The 20,309-nt window shown below is 47.7% G+C and overlaps 1 protein-coding gene across 1 annotated transcript in view; it reads left to right on the forward strand.

Annotated features, from left to right (window-relative positions):
* The window catches only part of Parn (poly(A)-specific ribonuclease), a 92,975-nt gene extending 73,512 nt beyond the window's left edge, over positions 1–19,463 (forward strand). Inside the window, exons 22-24 of the mRNA XM_042698406.1 lie at positions 1,690–1,879; positions 14,589–14,761; positions 18,354–19,463. Of these exons, the coding sequence (XP_042554340.1) occupies positions 1,690–1,879; positions 14,589–14,761; positions 18,354–18,406 (416 nt within the window). The 3' untranslated portion in view covers positions 18,407–19,463. The remainder of the gene's footprint in view (positions 1–1,689; positions 1,880–14,588; positions 14,762–18,353) is intronic.
* The last annotated feature ends 846 nt before the right edge of the window (positions 19,464–20,309 follow it).

The raw sequence follows: 20,309 nt of genomic DNA on the forward strand, positions 1-20,309 counted from the left end.
CGAACATTTGCAAACTACAGAGCACTTAAGTAGTGACAATTTGTGTCTTACTTTAAGTATTTGTTTTTTAGGCTTAATAGTGCCTAAGCACCAGTGGCTCGTGCCTATATTCCTAACTACTAGAGAGGCAGAGATCAAGAGGATTGTGGTTTGGGGTCAGCCTGGGCAAAAGATTCACTACACCCCATTTCCACCAATAGCTAGCTAGGTGTGGTAATACCTTCAATCCTATGCCGGAAGTAGGGCTGTGGTTCAAGTGCTAGAGTGCTAGCCTTGAGCCAAAAAAACGCTCAGGGATAGTACCTAGGCCCTGAGTTCATCTGCAGGACTAGCACATGTGTACATGTACACACACACACATACACTCCAGCAAAAAGGCTGGACGTGGTAGAGCACTTGCATAGCAAGCACAAAGCCCTGAGTCCAAACCCCAACACAGCCTCCCCCCCTTCCGCCCCCAAGAATAGTTGGTTAAGTATTGAGGGCTTGGAGTTGTTAAGTCATTGTACACTGCATGTGTACAGCCTCTGACTCCTGTGCAATTAGCCTTCCCAGCCTTGGGCTAAGGGCCCTGATGCATGACAGACCCTGGTCCAGTTCCCTTGTGCTTACATTTACCTCCCTGGCCACCTCTGCTGTGCACTCAGTCATGTTACAGCTTCTGAGAACTGCTCCACACCAGGAGCTCTTCTGGTTGCAGGGTGCATAGTTTCTGATGTCATTGTGCAGGTGCATGTGCCGAGGTACCAACACTGTCCTTGACAGTATGGCCAGGCTCTTACTGTTTCAGGGACAGCAGCTAAGAGAGTGCATGCCCAAGCTGCACAAGCTAGCACCAGCATGGGGGAGCCATCCATCCATCCTCCCTTATGTGGTGCCTGTGTGTTCATCCAGCAGCTTCGAGGAAGAGGGCAGCAGGGGGTGAGAACAGCTAACCCAGCTCGAGCTAGGGATGATGCTCAGTGGTGGAGCTCTGGCATAGTGAGGTCCTGGGTTCCAGCCCCAGCACTGCAGAAAGAAACTTAACAGAAAACCGGCATGAGGCTGGGTGTTGGTGACTCACACCTGTAATTCTAGCTACTCAGGAGGCTGAGATCTAAGCATCACAGTTCAAAGCCAGCACAGGCAAGGAAGTCCTGAAACCTGTAAGTGGAGCTGTGGTATAGAGCACTAGCTTTGGGCAAAAAAGCCCAGTGACAGAGCCCAGGCCCTGAGTTCAAGCCCCACAACTGATTAAAAAACAACAACAACAAAAACCACCTGACTTGGTACTGTTCCCAAGTCTTCCTGCTGGTAGAGCAGAATCTGGAGAGTTGATGTCCTTGAAAAAGAAAAGGAGTACGGCATGTTTCAGTACCCTGGCAGTATTGGGGTAGCAGAGCCTGTTGTTCTTTGTTTTCAACAAAATACAGTTGACAGTTTTTGCCTACTGGTGGTTTATTTTATTTTCATTTCTGTCTGAATAATTTACAAGCAGTCATGCTCACTGCGTTTATTTGGCTCGTGTTTTATATATATTACAGTTTGTTACAGTTTACGAAGCGTCTTCTCCTCCCTGTGCATCGGTGGCCTTGCTCTAGGCGAGGATGCAGACCAGGAGCTGTGCTGGACATCCCTGGTGTCACCCGAGCCCGGGGCCCCTAGGCCACACCCTCACCATCAGTAAGGATTGCTTCCTTTTCCCTGCAGCTGTGAATACCAGCAAATACGCAGAAAGCTATCGGATCCAGACCTATGCCGAGTATGTGGGGAAGAAACGGGAAGAGAAGCAGACCAAGAGAAAATGGACAGAGGACAGTTGGCAGGAGGTGGAACGGAAGAGGCTGGACACAAAAACCTTATCTCACGAGTTACAGAACCATGACTTCTGTACCAACAGGTGAGAGCCTAGCAACTGGGTCCCGCGCAGCTTCGTTTAGAATTGTGAGAAATCGTGTGTGTGTGTGTGTGTGTGTGTGTGTGTGTGTGTGTGTGTGTGTGTGTGTGTGTGTGTGTGTGTGTGTGACTAAGGCTTGAATTCAGGGCCTTATATTGGCCAGGTGGTGCTTTGTTGCTGAGCCACACCTCAGTCCCAGTTTTTTGCTTGTTATTATTCCAACACTATCTTTCTTGCTTTCTGTCCAGGTGTGGGTTTGGACTGGGATCGGCTTATCTTAGGTTTCTTGTCATTGAGAGGATGGTGGCACACATCTAGCTTCCCTCCAATGAAGTGGAGCCTCAAGGTCTTTTTCTGCCCCAGCTGGCCTGGGACTGTGATCTGTCCAGTCTCCACCTTCCACATGGCTTGGGAAGACAACCACGTATAACCACGTACCACCACACCTAGCTACAGGTTGAGAAGGACTGGCGTTGAACCACGATGCTGCCAACAATCCTAGCCTCCCACATAGCTAGGATTACAGGTGTGAGCCATTATACCTGGCTGTCTTAGATCTTTTTTTTTTTTTTTGTGGGTTGTAGGGCAACTCTGGGCCTGGGCGCTGTCCCTTAGCTCTTCAGCTCAAGGCGAGTTCTCTACCACTTGAGCTACAGCACCACTTCTGGTTTTCTGGTGGTTTTTTGGAGATAAGAGTTTCACGGACTTTCTGCCTGGGCTGACTTTGAACCGAGATCCTCAGATCTCAGCCTCCTGAGTAGCTAGGATTACAGGCATGAGCCACTGGCACTTGGCTTGTCTTATATCTTGAATTTGCATTTCTCATGATTAGTGATGTTCGTGGACTTTACCCATGCTAGGCAGCTGCTTTACCATTGAACTACACACCCCATTGCCCAGCCTTTGATCTCCTTTGAAAGTACTTTTTGGCCATTCAAATATTTTCTTTTTTTTCAAATATTTTCTTTTGTTTTCTGTCAGTTGAGCTTGAGCTCAGGGCCTGGGTACTGTCCCTGAGCTCTTTTGCTCAAGGTTAGTGCTCTACCACTGTGAGCCACAGCTCCACTTCCGGTTTTCTGATGGTTAATTGGAGATAAGAATCTCATGGACTTTCCTGCCCAGGATGGCACTGGACCACAATCCTCAGCTCTCATCCTCCTGGGTAGCTAGCATTACAGGTGTGAGCCACCTGCATCTGGCACGTTCAGCTATTTTCTTTCAGAGGTGGCTGGTTAACTCTTGGTCCTGGCTCCTTTGTAAACTGGGTTGATTTATCTTTTTGCTATCAATTTATAGTAGTTGGTTATTGTACCCTGGGTATACAACCCTTGTCCAATGCATGTATAGTTTTTTTGAGACTGTAAAACTGTAGCCTTATTCATTTTTCTTTTGTGAAGTCTTTTAATGGGCAGTAATTTTTAACTTTGGTAATGTTCCATTTATTAACTTTTTTTCCTTTATGACTAGTGGATTTTTTTTTTTAATCAGTTGCAGGGCTTGAATTCAGGGACTGGGTGCTGCCTCTGAGCCTTTATACTCAAGGCTAGCGCTCTGCCACTTTGAGCTACAACTCTATTTCCAGTTTGGGGTGGTTGATTGGAGATAAGAGTCTCATGGGTTTTCCTGCCTGGGCTGGAAACTGCTATCCTCAGATCTCCTCCAGCATCCGGCTGGATTTTTTTTTTCATAAAAAAAAAAAACTGCTCAGGCTGGGAAGGTGGCTCAGTGGTAGAGTGCTTGCCTCGCAGGTGTGAGGCCCTGGGTTCGATTCCTCAGCACCACATAAAGAGAAAAAGCCAGAAGTGGCACTGTGGCTCAAGTGGAAGAGCGCTAGCCTTGAGCTGAAGAGCTGAAGGACAGCGCCCAGGCCCAGAGTTCAAGATCCACGACTGACAAAAAACAAAAAGCTTTGCTCTAAAGCAACAGTGATTATTTTTTCCTCATATTTTCTTCTTGAAGAAGTGATGTTTTGCTTTTTATATTTGTCTTAGTCCATTCTCAATGAATCCTGTATTTAGAGTGAGAATGGGTATTATGGTTTGGATCTCAGCTGTCCCCCAAAAGCTCATGTTTTGAAGTTTTTGTCTGCACTAGTGGGGGATAATGGAAATCTTAGGGGTGAGACTTACCAAAGAAAGTAGGTCATTGGTGGTAGACCCTTGAATGAAGAGTTAACAAAAACGTCTTCCTTTCTTTTTGAAATACTGATATTGCTAATATCATTTGTATTCAATCTTCATTTTATTTTAATTCAGCTTTTCTTTTTTATTGTGCTGAATTAATTAATTAATTAATTTTGATCAGTCGTGGGCTTGAACTCTAGTCCTGGGCAGTGTCCCTCAGCTCTTCAACTCAAGTCAAGTACTCTACCATTTGAGCCACAGTACCACTTCCGGTTTTCTGGTGGCTCATTGGAGCTAAGAGTCTCGTGGACTGTCCTGCCTGGGCTAGCTTTGAAACAAGATCCTTGGATCTCAGCCTCCTGAGTAGCTAAGATTACAGGTTTGAGCTACCAGCGCCTGGCTTGAAAATTTTTTTATCTTAGTTATATTAAGGGATTTATTTTCTTTATCCCCTATAAAATGTGTGTGTGTGTGTGTGTGTGTGTAAAACAGTCTCAAGATGACTATTGTTACCTTTATTCATAATTATTGAGAAAAATCTTTGCTGTTTTTTGTGTCAATGGCTAGGCAGGAGTGTATGTAGTTCAGTGGTTAGAATACCTGCCTAGCAGGTATGAGGCACTGGGTCTATCCCCAGCATGGCCAGAAATTGGGAGGGGGGTAGCAAACAACCCACTGAGTTTTACTTTTAAACATTTCTATGTGGAGCCATGTGCCAGTGTCTCACAGCTGTAGTCATAGCTACTCAGGAGGCTGAGATCTGAGGATCTCAGTTCAAAGCCAGCCCGGGCAGGAAAATTCGTGAGATTCTTATCTCCAATATAGCACCAGAAAACCGGAAGTGGTGCTGTGGCTCAAGTGGTAGAGGCACTGTCCCTGAAGAGCTCAGGGACAGCATCTAGGCACAGAGTTCAAGCCCCACGACTGACAAAAAATAAACAAATGTTTCTATGTGGTTAAACTAAAAAACACAGTGAACATTTTTTTTTTAACTTCAGATTTTGCATTCTCATTGCCTTACTTTTGCTAATAGCTGGTGCTCTACTACTTGAGGCAAACATCTTATCCGGGAGTTTTGCTAGTTAGTGGGAAATAACAGTCTTGTAGATTGATTGGTCTGCTCAGGCTAGCTTGAAACTTCAGTCCTTGGATCTCAGCTTCCAAATAGCTAGGCTTATAAGTGTGAGCCACCAGTGCCCGGTATAGGCTTGCCTTATTTTTACTTTTGTGGAGGCTACTTCTTCCAGAATTTAAATTTTCATGACCGTTACATTAACCACTATATGCAGCAGGGTGAATCTACTAAGCAGGATACATTTAGGAAGCCTGGCCTCTCCCCTCACATCCTCTCTGTGTCTTCTCCATCCCCTGTGGTGATGCTCTTTCATCTTACAAGAATGTGAGTGTCTGGGGCTGGGAAGGTGGCTCAGTGGTAGAGCGCTTGCCTTGCATGCCTGAGGCCCTGGGTTCGATTCCCAGCACCACATAAGCAAAAAGAAAAAAGCCGGAAGTGGCGCTGTGGCTCAAGTGGTAGAGCGCTAGCCTTGAGCTGAAGAGCTGAGGGACAGCACCCAGGCCCAGAGTTCAGGCCCCACGACCGGACCCCAAAAAAAAAAAAGAATGTGGGTGTCTACATGAGCCCCTCACTGTCCCCTAGATCAATGCAAGGCACCCTGGCATTGTTCCCAGCAATTAGAACACAGCTCTCGGCACCACCAGGTCCTTCAGTCTCCTGTGGTTCCTTAGTTAAAACATGCTTTACCTACACCTGGCTGTTTGACTCCTCAGTTATACTAAACCACCTCAGAGCCAAGAGCAGGACTGTTGATAGGTCAGGTGCTTTTTGAAAACTAACTGGTGACCAACACTCTCCTTGTATTGAGAGAGAATCTGTTACCTTTCTCATCTCTTTGCTTTTTCCTGCCTGGTCAGGATAAGACTCACCAGCACACAGCATGCTTTCTGAGTTTCTTGTAGGCTGACATGTACAACATCTATTAAAGCACATTCTTCCTTCCAGGCACCAGGGTAGGTGCTCATTTATTTAACCTATGTATAACATCTCAGTGAAACCTGGGGTGATAAGCTGTTCCTGAAGGCTGAATCTCAGTGAAGCTAAGTCATTTAGCTCTGGCTACACAGGCACCTGCTTCTCCATGTGATATACAGCGTCATCTCCCAGCATTGTGGCGTGTTTGCATGGTTGCGTGTCTCATTTGAATAAATTATGAAAAGAAAGGTAACTAGTAAAGTAGCCTAAGAAAAGCCTCCCAACTTTCAACCTTGCTTTGTTGGGGAGAAGATTTGAATGTCCAGGCCAGTGTCATACCCACTCAAATCCTGCCAGGCCCCATTCCGCTACACTCCACGTGGAATCCAGTCTTGATCTTTGATGAATGGGTGGTTGGTTTCAAGCAGAGGAGCAGGAGCCAGTCCACAGGAAAATAGGGTATATGTGTGTCTGTTCAGCCTGGCTGGGAAGGCTGCAAGGCTGGGCGTGTGGGGGAGGAGGGCAGACGACAGCCATGAGGAAACAGAGTCTGGATAATTAGAAACCAGCACTGTGGAGAGTAGCCCTGAGAGGGGATGGAATGGCACCAGGGACAGAGCCTGGGCGGTCCTGCTGCCGCCCTCCACTGCTTCATCTGTTAAAGTGCTGGGGACCAAACCTAGGGCCTCGTGCACGGCCAGGCTCATGCTTTTCCTTTAGCCTTTCTCTTTGCATCTGCAGGATGGTGTAACACACCTGACATCCAGGTAGAGTGGTGTGGAGGTGGGGGGGGGGCCTGCTTTACTGTAGCAGTGTATAAAATGTAGGGACCACAGACATGGACAAAGCTCAGCTGGGAAGCACAGCAGTTGTTTGTATTAAAAATGATCTCTGTGTGCATTTTTAGGACTTTTCATTTATTTGATACTGAGAATGGAGCCCAGAGTTGTGTACATGTTGGACAGGATCTCTACCATTGAGCTTCATACACATCCCAGCCCTGTGTGCTTTTAGAGTTTAATCTCTAAGGCTTCTTTCCTTGATGTTTAAAAAAAGCTGTACTTCATTAAAATTTAGAAGGTTTTTGGCAGTGACATAGCTCTCTTTAAATTAGGAACTATGGAAAAGTTTTGTCACTGTCTTCAGAGTCAAAGCCAGTGTTTCCACGAAAAGCTTCTTGTCGCAGAAATTGAGGATTTGGACAAATGCCTGCTGTGGCCTTACTGTAGAGTAGCGTGGCAACTCGGGATTTTATTTTAAATAATGGAAGGCCGAGTTTAAAGTCATCTTGTGGCATGCATTGCCTTTTGATGTGTTGGGGGGGCTTTCATGTTTCATAATGTCAGGAATATTTGGAAATTAATGCTGTATTTCTCTGACTTTGGATTATTTACTCTATCCACCATTTTAGAAGTCATGGTCACCTGGGCTGGGTTTCTCGGTACTTTGTGTGGTAGCGTCATTTTCTGTGAAAATGTATGGTACTGTGATAACAGACTGCCCCCCCCCGCCCCCACATTTAGATAGTACTTAGTGAAATTCTCTGTTTGCCATGTCTGGAAGCTAAATGCATTTCCTGTTTGAGTTGCCTAAATTACACGCACTTAGGCTTATTTCTGTCGTCTTTGAAATAGTGTTAGCTAAAACAAAGTATGAAACGTGTAAATCCTGCATTTTAATTGGCAGATGTAGAAATCCTTTGCATTTTTCTAGAAGGCCTTTTTCTGACACTTCATGCTTAGCAGAAATTCTGCGAGTGCGTTCTCAACCCAGTGTGACACCACCGAGCTGAGAGTTGGAGCCCAGTTCAATTGTTGGCCATCTACCACCCCTGAGGCAGAGTTCCTTGCCCTTAGCTGTGTGGCTGGTAGTACAGAAACCAGGGCTTGCTAGCTGGGAATATTCTAGAATGTTCCAGAAGCCTTCTGTACAAGTGCAGATTTTGCTGAGGGTCTTGCTGTGTTGGACAGTGACAGGAGAAACTGCCTTTGATCTTAGGTCTTTCCTCTGAAGATCTTTCGGTTTCTTTATGGTGATATGTGTTTTATATCTACAGAAGCAATGTCTGCCCAAACTAAGGTCACAAAATGTTCTTATTTTCTCTAGCAGTTTCATAGTTTTCAGTTTTATATTGAGGTATACGATTTATTTCCAGTTGATGTTTATATATGGTGTAAGACAGAGGTACAGACATGCAGTTGTGATTACTGTGGCTTTGTGAGAAATCATCTGGCCGCGCCTGTGTGTGGACCTCTGGACTCGGTGTCCATCATCACCCAGTGCCCTTCTGCCCGCAGTAGTTGCTTCGTGGTGAATCTTGAGGTCAGTTATTGCATTTGCTTTTCACATTTTTCTTTTTAAAAAAGTTTGTTCTTTTATTTTTTTTGCCAGTCCTGGGGCTTGAACTCGGGCCTTGGCACTGTCCCTGAGCTTCTTTGCTCAAGGCTAATACTCTACCACTCAAACCACAGTGTCACTTCCAGCTTTTTCTATTTATGTGGTACTGAGGAATCAAACCCAGGGCTTCATGCATGCTAGGAAAGCACTCTACCACTAAGCCACATTCTCAGCCCCATTTTTTTTTGTCAGTCATGGGGCCTGAACCCTGGTCCTGGGCGCTGTCCCTGAGCTCTTCAGCTCAAGGTGAGTGCTCTATTACTTGAGCCACAGCTCCACTTCCATCTTTTTGCTGGTTAATTAGAGAGAAGAGAGTCTTATAAACTTAACCTGTCTGGGCTGGATTTGAACCATGATCCTCAGATCTCAGCTTCCTGAAATAGCTAGGATTACATGTATGAGCTACTAGGTGCCCAGATTTTAGTCAGTTTGTTAATTTCTACACAGAGCCTGCTAGCTCTTTGTTTGGAATGTCATTGAATCTGTCAATCATTTGTAGAAGAATTATCTTACCTATAGTATCTTCTTCTAGTCCATTAGAATAGTGTATCTTTTCACCAGTTTAGGATCTCAGATTTTTATCATCAGACCTGGCATGGATTTGTGTGTCTGTGTGTCTATCTGTGTGTCTGTGTGTGCATTCATGTGCGTGTACGCATGTGTGCATGCCAGTTCCAGGACTTGAATGATGGCCCAGGGGCTCTGTTTTTTTTCCCCCTCAAGGTTAGTGCTGCTCTACCTCCTGAAACATAGTCCTACATCCAGCTTTTTTTTTTTTTAAGTTGAAATAAGCGTCTCAAAGACTTTCCTGCCCAGGCTGCCTTCGAATCTCAGTCCTCAGATCTCAGCCTCCTGAGTAGTTAGAATTACAGGCATGAGCTACTGGTGCCTGGCTAGTAAAAAGTATTCTGATGTGATACTGTTAATTTTGGGTAACTCAGAGCTAGTTTTTCTCTGACGTAGGCCATTACATGTTTTCAGCTTCGGTTTTTGCCTATTTATGCTCTTTTGCTCTATAGTTCTCTCATATATGCACAGAGGGACACTCTCATTCCACAAGAGCTGTCCTTTATTGCTGTGTAACTGTCATGCAGACATTTAATGTTAATTTTGCTTTTCAAACCCAAATTCCCATTTTTTTTATAAAAGTGGGATTTGAATTCAGAGCCTTGTGTTGGCCAGACAGATATTGTACTGCTAGAGCTATGGCCCTTTTTGCTCCAGTTATTGTTCAGATAGAGCATAACTTTTGTGCCCAGGCTCATCTATATGAGGATTCTCCTATTTACAGTTTCCATACAGTTGGGATGACAAACACTTTTACCATGCTCAGACTTTTCTGTTGAGGTGGAATTGCAAATTTTTTTTTGCCGAGGCTGGCCGCACACAGCAATCCTACTCATCTTAGCCTCTTGAGTAGCTAGGATTACAGAGTGAATCACTGCACCCAAGTCAAACTCAAATTCTTCTTTTTTTTTTTTTTTTGCTGGTTGTGGGGCCTGAATTCTGGGCCTGGGCGCTGTCCCTCAGCTCTTCAGCTCAATCTAGCTCTCTACCACTTGAGCCACAGCGCCACTTCCGCCTTTTTCTGCTTATGTGGTGATGGGGAATCGAACCTAGGGTCTCATGCATGTGAGGCAAACACTCTACCACTGAGCCACCTTCCAGCCCAAAACTCAAATTCTTGATTAGAAATAGTCCTACTTCTGAGGGAGTGGCTTCTGAATTGAGCACATTCTGGCCAACATCCCACCTTGCACCCAGATCATGCCCTGAGTCAGAGAAGCAGTCGTGGTCATGGAATCTGCACTCAGCCTGAGCATTTGTGAATGAATACAAGAAGCAAGCTTTCCAACTCCCACCTCCCCACACTTTTCCAGTTCATTCTGATGTGAGAGGCTGCACTAGGGGTGGGAGTGGTGGGTGTCTGTCCTTCCTTCCTTCCCCTCAGGAAGCATTTTTTATCCAGCTGATGGAGCAGTCAGTTGCCCATATAATAGAGTGTAAGCCATGCTAACATTATATATAATTCAGGACCGAATGAAACAGTTTAGTGTTTGTCCCTTGCCTTGTTGCTTCTGGGGGGACAGCACGCTCTTCTTCCATTTATTTTACCCATTCAGCAAGCTGAACAGGGTGGGGTGGGACAGAGAACCCAGTGCCTGCCAGGCCCTGAAAGTGCTGTGCACATGGGCGTACACTCTTCTCTGGTGGAACTTGCCCTCTCCAGGGAGGGAGGGAGGGAGTGACAGAGAGAGGAGGGAGGGTAGGAGGAGAGAGCAAGAAAATAGAAAAAGAAATTACAAAGAGCCAATGAACAGCCAGGTAGAGGTGAGGAGAGGCCAGGCAGGGCAGCATGGAGACGTGAGTATGAGTGCTGCAGGCTACAGGGTCTTGGGCTCCTTCAGGGAGCACAACCTGAGAGAATGAGAATGGCGTGGCTCTAAAACAGTCCCAAAACTGAGGGGACAGTCTCAGGCCTGCCCCACTGCTTCGCCACCCCCGGATGAGCTTGCTCATCTGTACCTTAAAAATGGTCACATACGAATGTGAAAGGAGGGAAGTTTATAAGCTGAGAAGCCTCCCGAAATGAAGGGGCAAAGCTGGGTGCCAGTGCTCACGCCTGTCATTGTAGCTACTCGGGAGGCTGAGACCTGAGGATCGCAGTTTGAGGCCACCCAAGTGTAACACATGAAATGCACGATGATCCCTCTGAGGGCCTCTCAGCAGAATTCCCAGTAACCAGTGACCTTTCCTAGGAAACAAGAGACTATCTCTTCAGAGCAAACTTAAGATTAGTAACTGAGAAATAACCTGTAAATTAAGTTGTAAATGTTCACATACATACTTTGTACACTTAAAAGTTCTATGAGCTGAGTGCTGGTGGCTCACGCCTATCATCCTAGTGGAAGATCTCAGGAGGCTGAGATCTTTGGATCTCAGTTTGAAGCCAACCCAAGCAAGAAAAAGACTGTGAAACTTTTTTTTAAATATTTTTTTATTGTAAAGATACTGTACAGAGGGATTACAGTTATGTGAGCAAGGTAATAAGTTCATTTTCTGTCGAGCATTGTTACACCCTCCTTTATATTTCCCCTACCATCCCTTTCCTCCCCACCTTCCCAACTCCTCCTCCCCTCTCCACCCCAACCCCCCTCCCCACCTCACAAAGTTGTAAAGCTGGTTTTCAACCTAGTGTCTTGTACATCTCATTGTTACAATGGGTCATCTAGTATCCTTATTTCAGCATTTTGTTATTTCCCTTCCCTCCCCAAATTAGAAAAATGTATATACAAGATGCAGGGCACTGGAATCAAATACAGTGACAACAGGGAAGACTGTGAGACTCTTATCTCCAATTAACCATCAGACAACTGGAAGTGCTACTGTGGCTCAAAATGATAGAGCACTAGACTTGAATGAAAAAAGCTCAGGGACAGCACCAAGGCCCTGAGTTCAAGCCCCATGACTGACAAAAAAAAAGTTCTGTGAGATCAGGACTTGTCAGGCCTGCCCAATATAGTACCTGAAGCAGGGGAGCACTAAAGTTTGTGGTGGGCACTGCCCAGGCAGGAGCTCATTAGCCATAGATGCCACAGTAAGTTGGGGTTAGATAAAAGCAGAGTATCCTAACAAGGCTCTTCAGTTAATGTTAAAAATTAAAGCAATCAAACCATTTGTCTATGAAATATCCATAATCTTGTTGTTTCTGATTTTTTTTCCTTTTGGTGTTGCTGGAAACGGACCCCAGGGCCTGTGTGCCCTGGACATGCACTCTACCGCTGGGCCACTTTGCAAACCACCACCTCAATGTTGCACACTTGTGAAGAAACAGAGCGCTAACACATGCCAGAAAGTTTCCTCGTGTCCAAACCTGCTGAAGTTTTTCCTCTCTAGACCAGCTTCACCTCATCTGGAATTCGCATAAATGGAATTAGGAAATACCCACTCTTTCCCGGGAGGCTTTATGGTCTTAGAATGCTTGGGCGATTCATCACATTGTCGTGGCAACTTTGCCTTGCCAGGCTGTACGTTGTGGTGCGAGTGCACTGCCATTTGTTTCTTCACTGTGGATTGCCCCCTGTTTTCTCCTGTTGATGGACACCTGTGCTGTCACCACGTCCTGTGTGCTATAAATAGAAAAGATGAAGGGCTGGGTTATCCCTTGAGACCTTCTAGCAGAGTATGATGGGATGCACGGGTTGGGGGAGCCTTAGGGGCTGGGAATAGATGTGAGAGAGTGGAGTGTTGGAGCAGGAAGTGTGGGGGAGAAGCTTTTGGGCTTAGAAGCTCTGAGGGGAGCCGTGGACACCTGGGACAGAGCATCTGATGGACTTCCTAGTTCAGCCTGTGTTGAGGCCCAGCAGAAGAGCAGACTAGAAAAGCTGATTGGGCTGGGCGCCAGTGGTTCACACCTGTCAACCCCAGCCACTCAGGAGGCCGAGATCTGAGGATTGCAGTTCTAAGGCCAGCCTGGGCTAGAGAATCTGTGAGACTTTTATCCCCAATTACACACACACACACACACACAGAGGCACGCACGCGTGTGCCCAGAAGTGGCACTGTGGCTCAAGTGGTAAAGCCCTCACCAAGAGCAAAAAAGCTCAGACACAGCACCCAGGCCGAGTTCAAGCCCCAGTACCAATGAAAAAAAAATAGTAATAACAGGAAGGAAAGCTGATTGGACCCAGCAGATGGAAGATCCCAGCTGTCATCCCAAGCATGTACAATTCAGGTCTGCAGTGACATTGGGGAATGACAAAGGCCAGACACTGCCTCCAAGCCTGTGGCCAGGCCCACTGGCGGGGAGGGGGTGAGGGTGGGGTTAATCAAATGAGATCGTTTGTTAATGAGCCAAGATGGCTCTGCTTTGTTTCAAGAGGCCCACAGTTATATATTTATTAGTCGTGTATCAGTGCGTGCATCAGGACACTCCCCCTCCCCTCCCATTCTTTCTTTCCCTCTCACCTTCCATCCTTATATGATATCCATCTGTGGGTTCTTTTTTTTTTTTTTCAACAGTTTAGCATTTATTATTTCTGTTTAATTATTTGGCTAAAGCTGCCCTGCCAGCTCCTTTGCCCCTGAGACACACTCCGTTGATCTTTGAGCAGTTTCCCCCCTGGTGCTATGAGGGAGTTCACAGTCATTTTCCAGCTGGAATCAGACACTCTCAAGAAGCTCTGGTCTGTGTGGCTGAGTGTGGTAGCACATACCTGTAGTCCCAGCATTCAGGTGGCTGAGGCAGTCGGTTCATGGGTTTGAAACCAACCTGGGCTACATAACAAGAACTTAATAAAGCGCATGAACAACAACAAAAAAGAAACTGTGTAGAGATGTGAAAGGGGGTAAATGAAAGGCCAGCCAGTCTCAGAGGCCAACCGCCCAGACCTTTCCCTCCTGTGTCTCTTGTGACTCAGAAGAGGCACCAGGAAGCATTTGTTCTCCTGTTGGGCAGAACAGAACAGACCTGGGACCGCTGGATGAACAGTTTCTACCTGGGACACCTGAGCATTCGCTGTCCAGGGAGGGTACGTGGGCGCATGCTCACACTGTCTTCTCACCACACCGTGCTGTCCCCTTTAAATGGATTGCCTTGTGGCTTTTTATTTAGGGTTGTTTCATTTTTTTTGTTTGATGCTTTTCTTAATAAATAACCTATAGTATTTGCAAGACCATTTAGAGGAGAAAAGTTCACTGGCCATGAGCACTGTTTTGTTTTGTTTTGTAATGAAGTTGTATTTCTGGGGACATGTTAAGGGAAAATCAGAACACATAACCTGATTTCATTCAACATGTCAAATCTTATAAAGCTTCCAAAAGGGACCGAGGTCTCAGGATAAATGTAACGAGTCACCTTTTTGGAAAAGAAGGGAATTCTGTAGCTCACAAACTCTTCCTTTTAAGCCGGTGGATTGAAGATCCCGGGGAGACTCCATTAGAAGATTTAAGTCTCATCCTCTACTCTTCCGCTGCATCAGCTTCATTAAACCAAGGGCGGGAATGTTCTGGCAGAATGTGCCCTCGCCACTCCCAGCAGCTTGGCACAGGGCAGAGCCAGCCTCTGACCAGCTGGTCTTGGGGAGTTTTTAACTTGGTTCATAAGAAGGCCCTGTTTCCAGCCATCACCCCATTGCTGATGGCTAGGGAATGTCCCCTTCCGCTCCTCTGAACAGCCTGTGTCCCCCTTGGTGCCTTTCAGCTTCTCGGCCACCAGCACCGTGGGAGAGAGGAACGTCAGCCCTGGGGCAAGAGAAGCTGGCTCGGAGGACGGAGTGGCTGGGGAGGAATCTGAGTGCGAGGCTGAGCCCCTCTCCGAGGGACGCAAGAAGGCCAAGAAATTGAAAAGGATGAAGAAAGAGCTTCCTCGGGCAGGTTGGTGCCGTTCTTGCTAAACCCCTGGGCTGTCTGTACTGCCTAAAGGCTCTAGACGCTCCTGTGTTTAGGGAGAAATGCTAGCAGTGTTTCCCCTTGCAGGCAGAGCCTTGGCTCTGGTACCCAGGCCTCTCCCGTGGGGCTCCACGCTAAGTCCTGCCTCATGCTTTCGATTCTGGTCATGTGTTCAAAGCAGCCAAGGTATTTCAGATGTGCGTTCCATCTGCCCAGATCCACTCCTGCACGATTCCCACCCCTCCTAGCAATGCCTGACCACCCGGATCTCTCCCTTGTGCAGTGTTATGTAAGAAGCAGGGAAACAGGAAATCACCATGTGCTGAGCAGTATACCTGCCAGACTCTACCGCCTGCTCCCCCTTTACTGTCCTTGGTTCCCTCGCCGCTCCCCGCTGGTGTGGGGAGCCATCACCCCTGTCTTAGATGTGTGGTGCTGGCTCAGAGAGGTTAGGAAAGAAGGCATCGGGGCCACTCGGGTACTGGAGGCAGAGGTAGAGCCCAGGACCCCCAGCCCCGTGTCTCGTGCAGCTCCAGGCACAGACCCCAGGCAGGCCAGAGCAAGGGCAGGGGGTGGCTGAACGAGTGGCCACTCCTGCTGTGGGGGACGCTGGTCATTGGTCAGACTGCAGTCACAATGACAGTGCCTGTGACACAGCCTCCTGAGTACGCCTTGCAGGCTTGACCGGAGGCCTCCCCTTTGAATCGGTGAGGTGTTCACCATTGTCCAATTCACGATTGAGACTCGAGGCCCGGAGGTCAGTGGCTTGCTGATGGCCCAGAGCCCTTAACGTGTGTGTGCCCCACATCACGGTCATATCTGTGCACTTGGGATGACAGAGGCACAGGCCCGTGGCTGTGGCTCCCCCCCGTTGCACACAGTGCCTGCGGCTGGTTAGAGTTCAGCCGAGGTGGAGGAGGCAGCAGCCGGCGGTGGAGCTGGGCTCAGACCCAAGTCCAAGTCTATAAGCTCCATGTGCTTTGGTCCTTCTGCCTGTGTGGCCTGATCTGACTACTGAATCTCTATCTATCTCTCATCGATAGGAATGAAATCCCAGAAGCAGCAAAAATGCAGCAAGTGCTTTTTATAAATTGTGCTGGTTTCATTTTAACAGAAAACTTGGGCTCTTGTGGGAAGCCTTGATGGTTGTAGGTTAGCCATTCCCGTGGAGCCTGGCACCCCCCTTGAGCTGTCTCCTCTCCTTTTCCTACCTGAGTTTAGGAGAAGTCTCTAATCCCTGGCCCGTGCTCATAAAAGGATGAGGGATTTAGCTGGACATTGCTCATATTTTCTACCGCAGTAACTTTGGGGGGACAGAGATTGAGAAGGTCAAGGTTCAAGCCTATCCCTGGCAAAACGGTCCTGAGACACCATCTCAACAATATCCAGACATAATGGGGTACACCTGCCATACCAGCTGCACAGGAAGTATACATAGGAGGATCAAAGTCCAGTTTGGGCCTAGGCAAAAACACTACATACCATTCAAAAAATAACAAAGCCAAAAAAGTCTGGGGCAGCAAGGGCAAGGCCCTGAGTTCAACCATGCCAAAATAAATAAATAAATATTAGATGTTAGCATGACTTAGCAATCATGCTTAGCTTGTGTCCACTTGGTGTCTGTCCTGTGTAGCTTGGTCTCTCGGGAGCTTCTAGTTTATCTCCTCTCAGAGACAAGCCTTTTTAATTTTTCTCCTATGTCACCATAATCTTTAAAATATACTATGTTAATAGATTAGCTCCTTTTACAGTTTTCATCATTCTAACTGAAACCTTTATATAAATTATTTGAGGTTTTGGACTTCTACTACCGTAATAAGATAGGTTTTTTTTTTCTTCCCCTTCCCTTTGACAGTAAAGCTGTTATTGCCAAAAGATTGAGCTTTTTAAGCCAGGGGCTGGTGGCTCACGCCTGTAATCCCAGCTACTCAGGAGGCTGAGATCTGAGGATCATGGTTCAAAGCCAGCCCAGGCAGGAAAGTCGGTGAGATTCTGATCTCGAATAAACCACCAGAAAACTGGAGTGGTGCTGTGGCTCAAGTGGTAGAACGCTAGCCTTGAGCTGAAGAGCGCAGGGAGAGTACCCAGGCTCAGAGTTCCAGCCCCATGACTGACCAAAAAACAAAAAGATTGGAGCTTTAAAAAAAAAAAAAAAGATTGAGTTTGTGCTTCTCTGTCAGTGCTGCCAAAATAGGGAAAAGGATGTCATGACAAGTTTTAATTGAACCTGGGAGACGGGCTTTTTTTCCTGGCCCTCTCCCCCTTACCCAGGAAGGCCTGCGTACGGGGTCGAGCTCACTGGACCCTCTGACTGGCTGCTTCCGGCACTCTCCTCCTTTTGGCCTGTGCTGCCCATATGTCGGTCAAGAGTACAGGAGCCAGACCTGTTGAAAAGATGACTGTGCTTCTTCAGCCCCTTGAGTAAAACCCCGGGATTCAAGAGGGCTTGAAGCTCCAGCCTGTGGAGGACCTGTGTTGAGCAGGAGCCAGAGGGCGTGAGTGGCGGTGTGGTCAGGGTAACCCTCTGAAAGGCTCCAGTGTCAGAGCATTGTCACAGGTGGTCAGCAGCAAGTCACCTGGCTTCTGAGGCACACTGCCTTTTCCAGAACCTTTTCACACACACAATCCAACCTCGATCCTTCTTCCTTTATCCAGCACAATGCATTTGACATCTGTGATGTTGCTTGCATCATTGGTTCATTTTTTTTATTATTGAGTAATATTCCACTTTAAGGGTCTATGGCTGTTGGCTTATCCATTCTCCCAGCCGACGGACATCTAGGCTTTGGTTTGGGCTTTGGCTTGGAGGGTGGCTAGGCTGGTTTTCCCTGGACAGCTTCATCAGTGCACAGCAGCCTCTGTGCGGCCGACCCGGCCCGCACATTTCGCTCTATGAGCCTGCACTCCCTGGGTGGGTCACAGACCCAGACGTTAGACACTCTGCCTTAGCACTGACAGAAAATGGCGTGCATGGAAAAGATAGGCTTCAGACTTGGGGAGGAAGATCTCTTCCATCATAGAGATGGACTCGGCCAGCCTCAACCAAGTGGGGAACGCTGTGGCTGCAGCTTCTGTGCCATTCTGGGATCTCTGGGCCCTGGCTGGCACGCTTCCCTTTTGCTGCCCCTGGGGTGTCTCTGTGCCTCCCCACACAGAAACCCACATTCCCGGGTCCCCAGGGAAGCTCGGCGCCACAGAAGCAGCTAGCCACCTGCTAGCAGCGTGGCTCTGCCATGTCTTTCTGGTCTGTGTGTGTGTGGCTGCTGGCGACAGTGGGTGGACGTGAGTGAAGATTACCCATGAACCCGGCACCCAGCGTGATTGCGTGTGTGTGCACCCCTGCGCGCCCTTGTTTAAACTCTGGAAATGAGAGAACAGAACTGGGGCAGGGTAGGGAAGCTCCTCACTCCACCCGCGGCAATGGGTGACTTCCACGTGGCTGCTGGGGCTGTGACCTTTGCCCTGCTGCCCACCTGAAGATGCATGCATGTCGGGCAGGGCGCAGCGCCAGCCGGCTCCTCCATGCGTCCTCCCAGGTCGCCCTCCCTCGCTCACGCGGTGCTTCCTTCCCCTCCAGGGAGCTGCACGGACAGCCCGGCCAAGCTCTTCGAGGTTCCGGACACCTGGTAACGGAGACCTGAGCAGGAGCCGCCGCCGGCACGCTGGGAAGCCATACCACATTGTGTCACTAAAGCCACGGTGTGGAAGAGGCAAAACCACGAGTGTCTCCGGTTTTTACTTTGGTGGCTGTTGCTTTTTTTCTCTTCCCCCCTCCCTCTCATTTTAATCGAAACTAACTGTGGACACACATCACAGCTGTGGGCGGTCATGAGCGTGCGCATTCCTGTACTAACCCGTTAATCATTTTCTGCTCCCGGGAAGCTTTCTTGCAGGTTAATGCGGGAACAGAGCCCACTTCTGGTGTCTTGGTCTCAGGTCAGGCCTGAGCCCTCTCCTGCTTACCTTCCCGTCCCTGTCTGTGGGCTGGTCAGAGGCCAAGGACATGGCTCCCGAGGGCCTCAGCCTCCCACCACGGCTGCCTGAAAACATCCATCCATCAGGCTTGTTTCCAATGGGAAGGGTGCAGGGTTGGTCGCTGGGGGAGCCCGCATGGGCCTGGGCCATATTTATTACTGTTACTCTCCGGCCGTGCCAGCTTCTCCTGGGAGTGGTCCAGTGAACACCCAGTGCTGTTCTAAGTGGGTGCTGTTCTAAGTGGGTGCCCTACAGTCTCTACTGCTCATCCTTGCTTGGTGTTTCCCTGTGTGTGTGTGTGTGTGGCATATGTGTGTTGTGTGTGTGTGTGTGTGTGTGTGTGTGTGTGTGTGTGTGTGTGTGTGTGTGTATGAGAGAGAGAGAGGTTCAAGAAGGAAAATCTAGTGGTTTGTCAATGTCTAGCAGAGCTTCCTACCCTACAGGGAATGTGTGTGTGTGTGTGAGAGAGAGAGAGAGAGAGAGAGCGGGAGAGGGAGAGAGAGGGAGTATGGGGGAAGGAGGAAGGAAAGGAGGTGAACCCCATGGTGAACCCCAACCTGGATGTGAGCATCACGAGGCGAAACAGCACATCCCGGACCTCCTTCCACAGGTCTGCTTCCAGTAGCTCGTTAGATATTGAACATTTTTGTATCGTGAAAATAAAAATGAAAAGTGTATTTCCAAAAGATAAAATTAAAGAAATTTTCATAGAGCCCTGGGTCTTCCTTGCTCCGTGTCGTAAGTGAAGGGCAGACTGGCTGCCGGGGTGCGTCTCACCTGTGAGAAGACCTGGGAAGTTGGTGGGCCTGGGAGTGTGTGGACTCTTTCTTCCCTCCTCACTTTGTCTCCCCCCCTCCAGGTCAGACACCGGTGCAGGAGGCGGTGAGAGGGAGGGGACCCCTCACACCCCTCATAGAATTCCTGGTAGACCCCTTTACTACGTAAATTCTATGTTGGTGAAGTCTGTTGTGTCTTTTTTTTTCCTTCTATGTCTCATCTAAGAAACCATAGAGTGGTAAAACATGCTTATTTATTTTCTTACAGAAACATTGTAGTTTTAGCATGTCATCTTGAATTATCTTTTTAGTCTCGTGTGAGACTCGGTTGAGGTTCCTTCCTTCCTCTAATACGTCATCCGGGCATTCCAGCAACACCTGCAGAGGCTTTCCTGTTAAAATGCTTTGGGAATGTAGTTTAAAAAACCACCACCAACAACAACAAAAATGATTGGTTGAGCCCAGCTCCAGTGACTCCCATCTGTTAGTCTAGCTACTCTGAAGGTTGAGATCTGAAGATCACAGTTGGAAGAAGAAAATGCAACAACATTTGGCGGCTGTTAAGGACCATGCCAAACCATCTCTCTCAACCTGGAGAACCAGTGAGTATTAGAAACAGTTCAATCTTTTAAAATAACTTCATTCACTCGAAAACTGACGGACCTCTCTTTCTAGAACCTTCTATTTTGAAACCGATTGCTTTCTGGAATGGTAATCCTTGCTTTCGGAATGTATAAGGGGTTTTGTCTTGTTTTAGACTTTGGTTAGGTACGTAAGTTGGT

This window comes from Dipodomys spectabilis, unplaced genomic scaffold (genome assembly GCF_019054845.1).
Source record: "Dipodomys spectabilis isolate Male_0828 unplaced genomic scaffold, ASM1905484v1 ptg000231l, whole genome shotgun sequence".
In the NCBI taxonomy this organism is placed as follows: Eukaryota; Metazoa; Chordata; class Mammalia; order Rodentia; family Heteromyidae; genus Dipodomys; species Dipodomys spectabilis.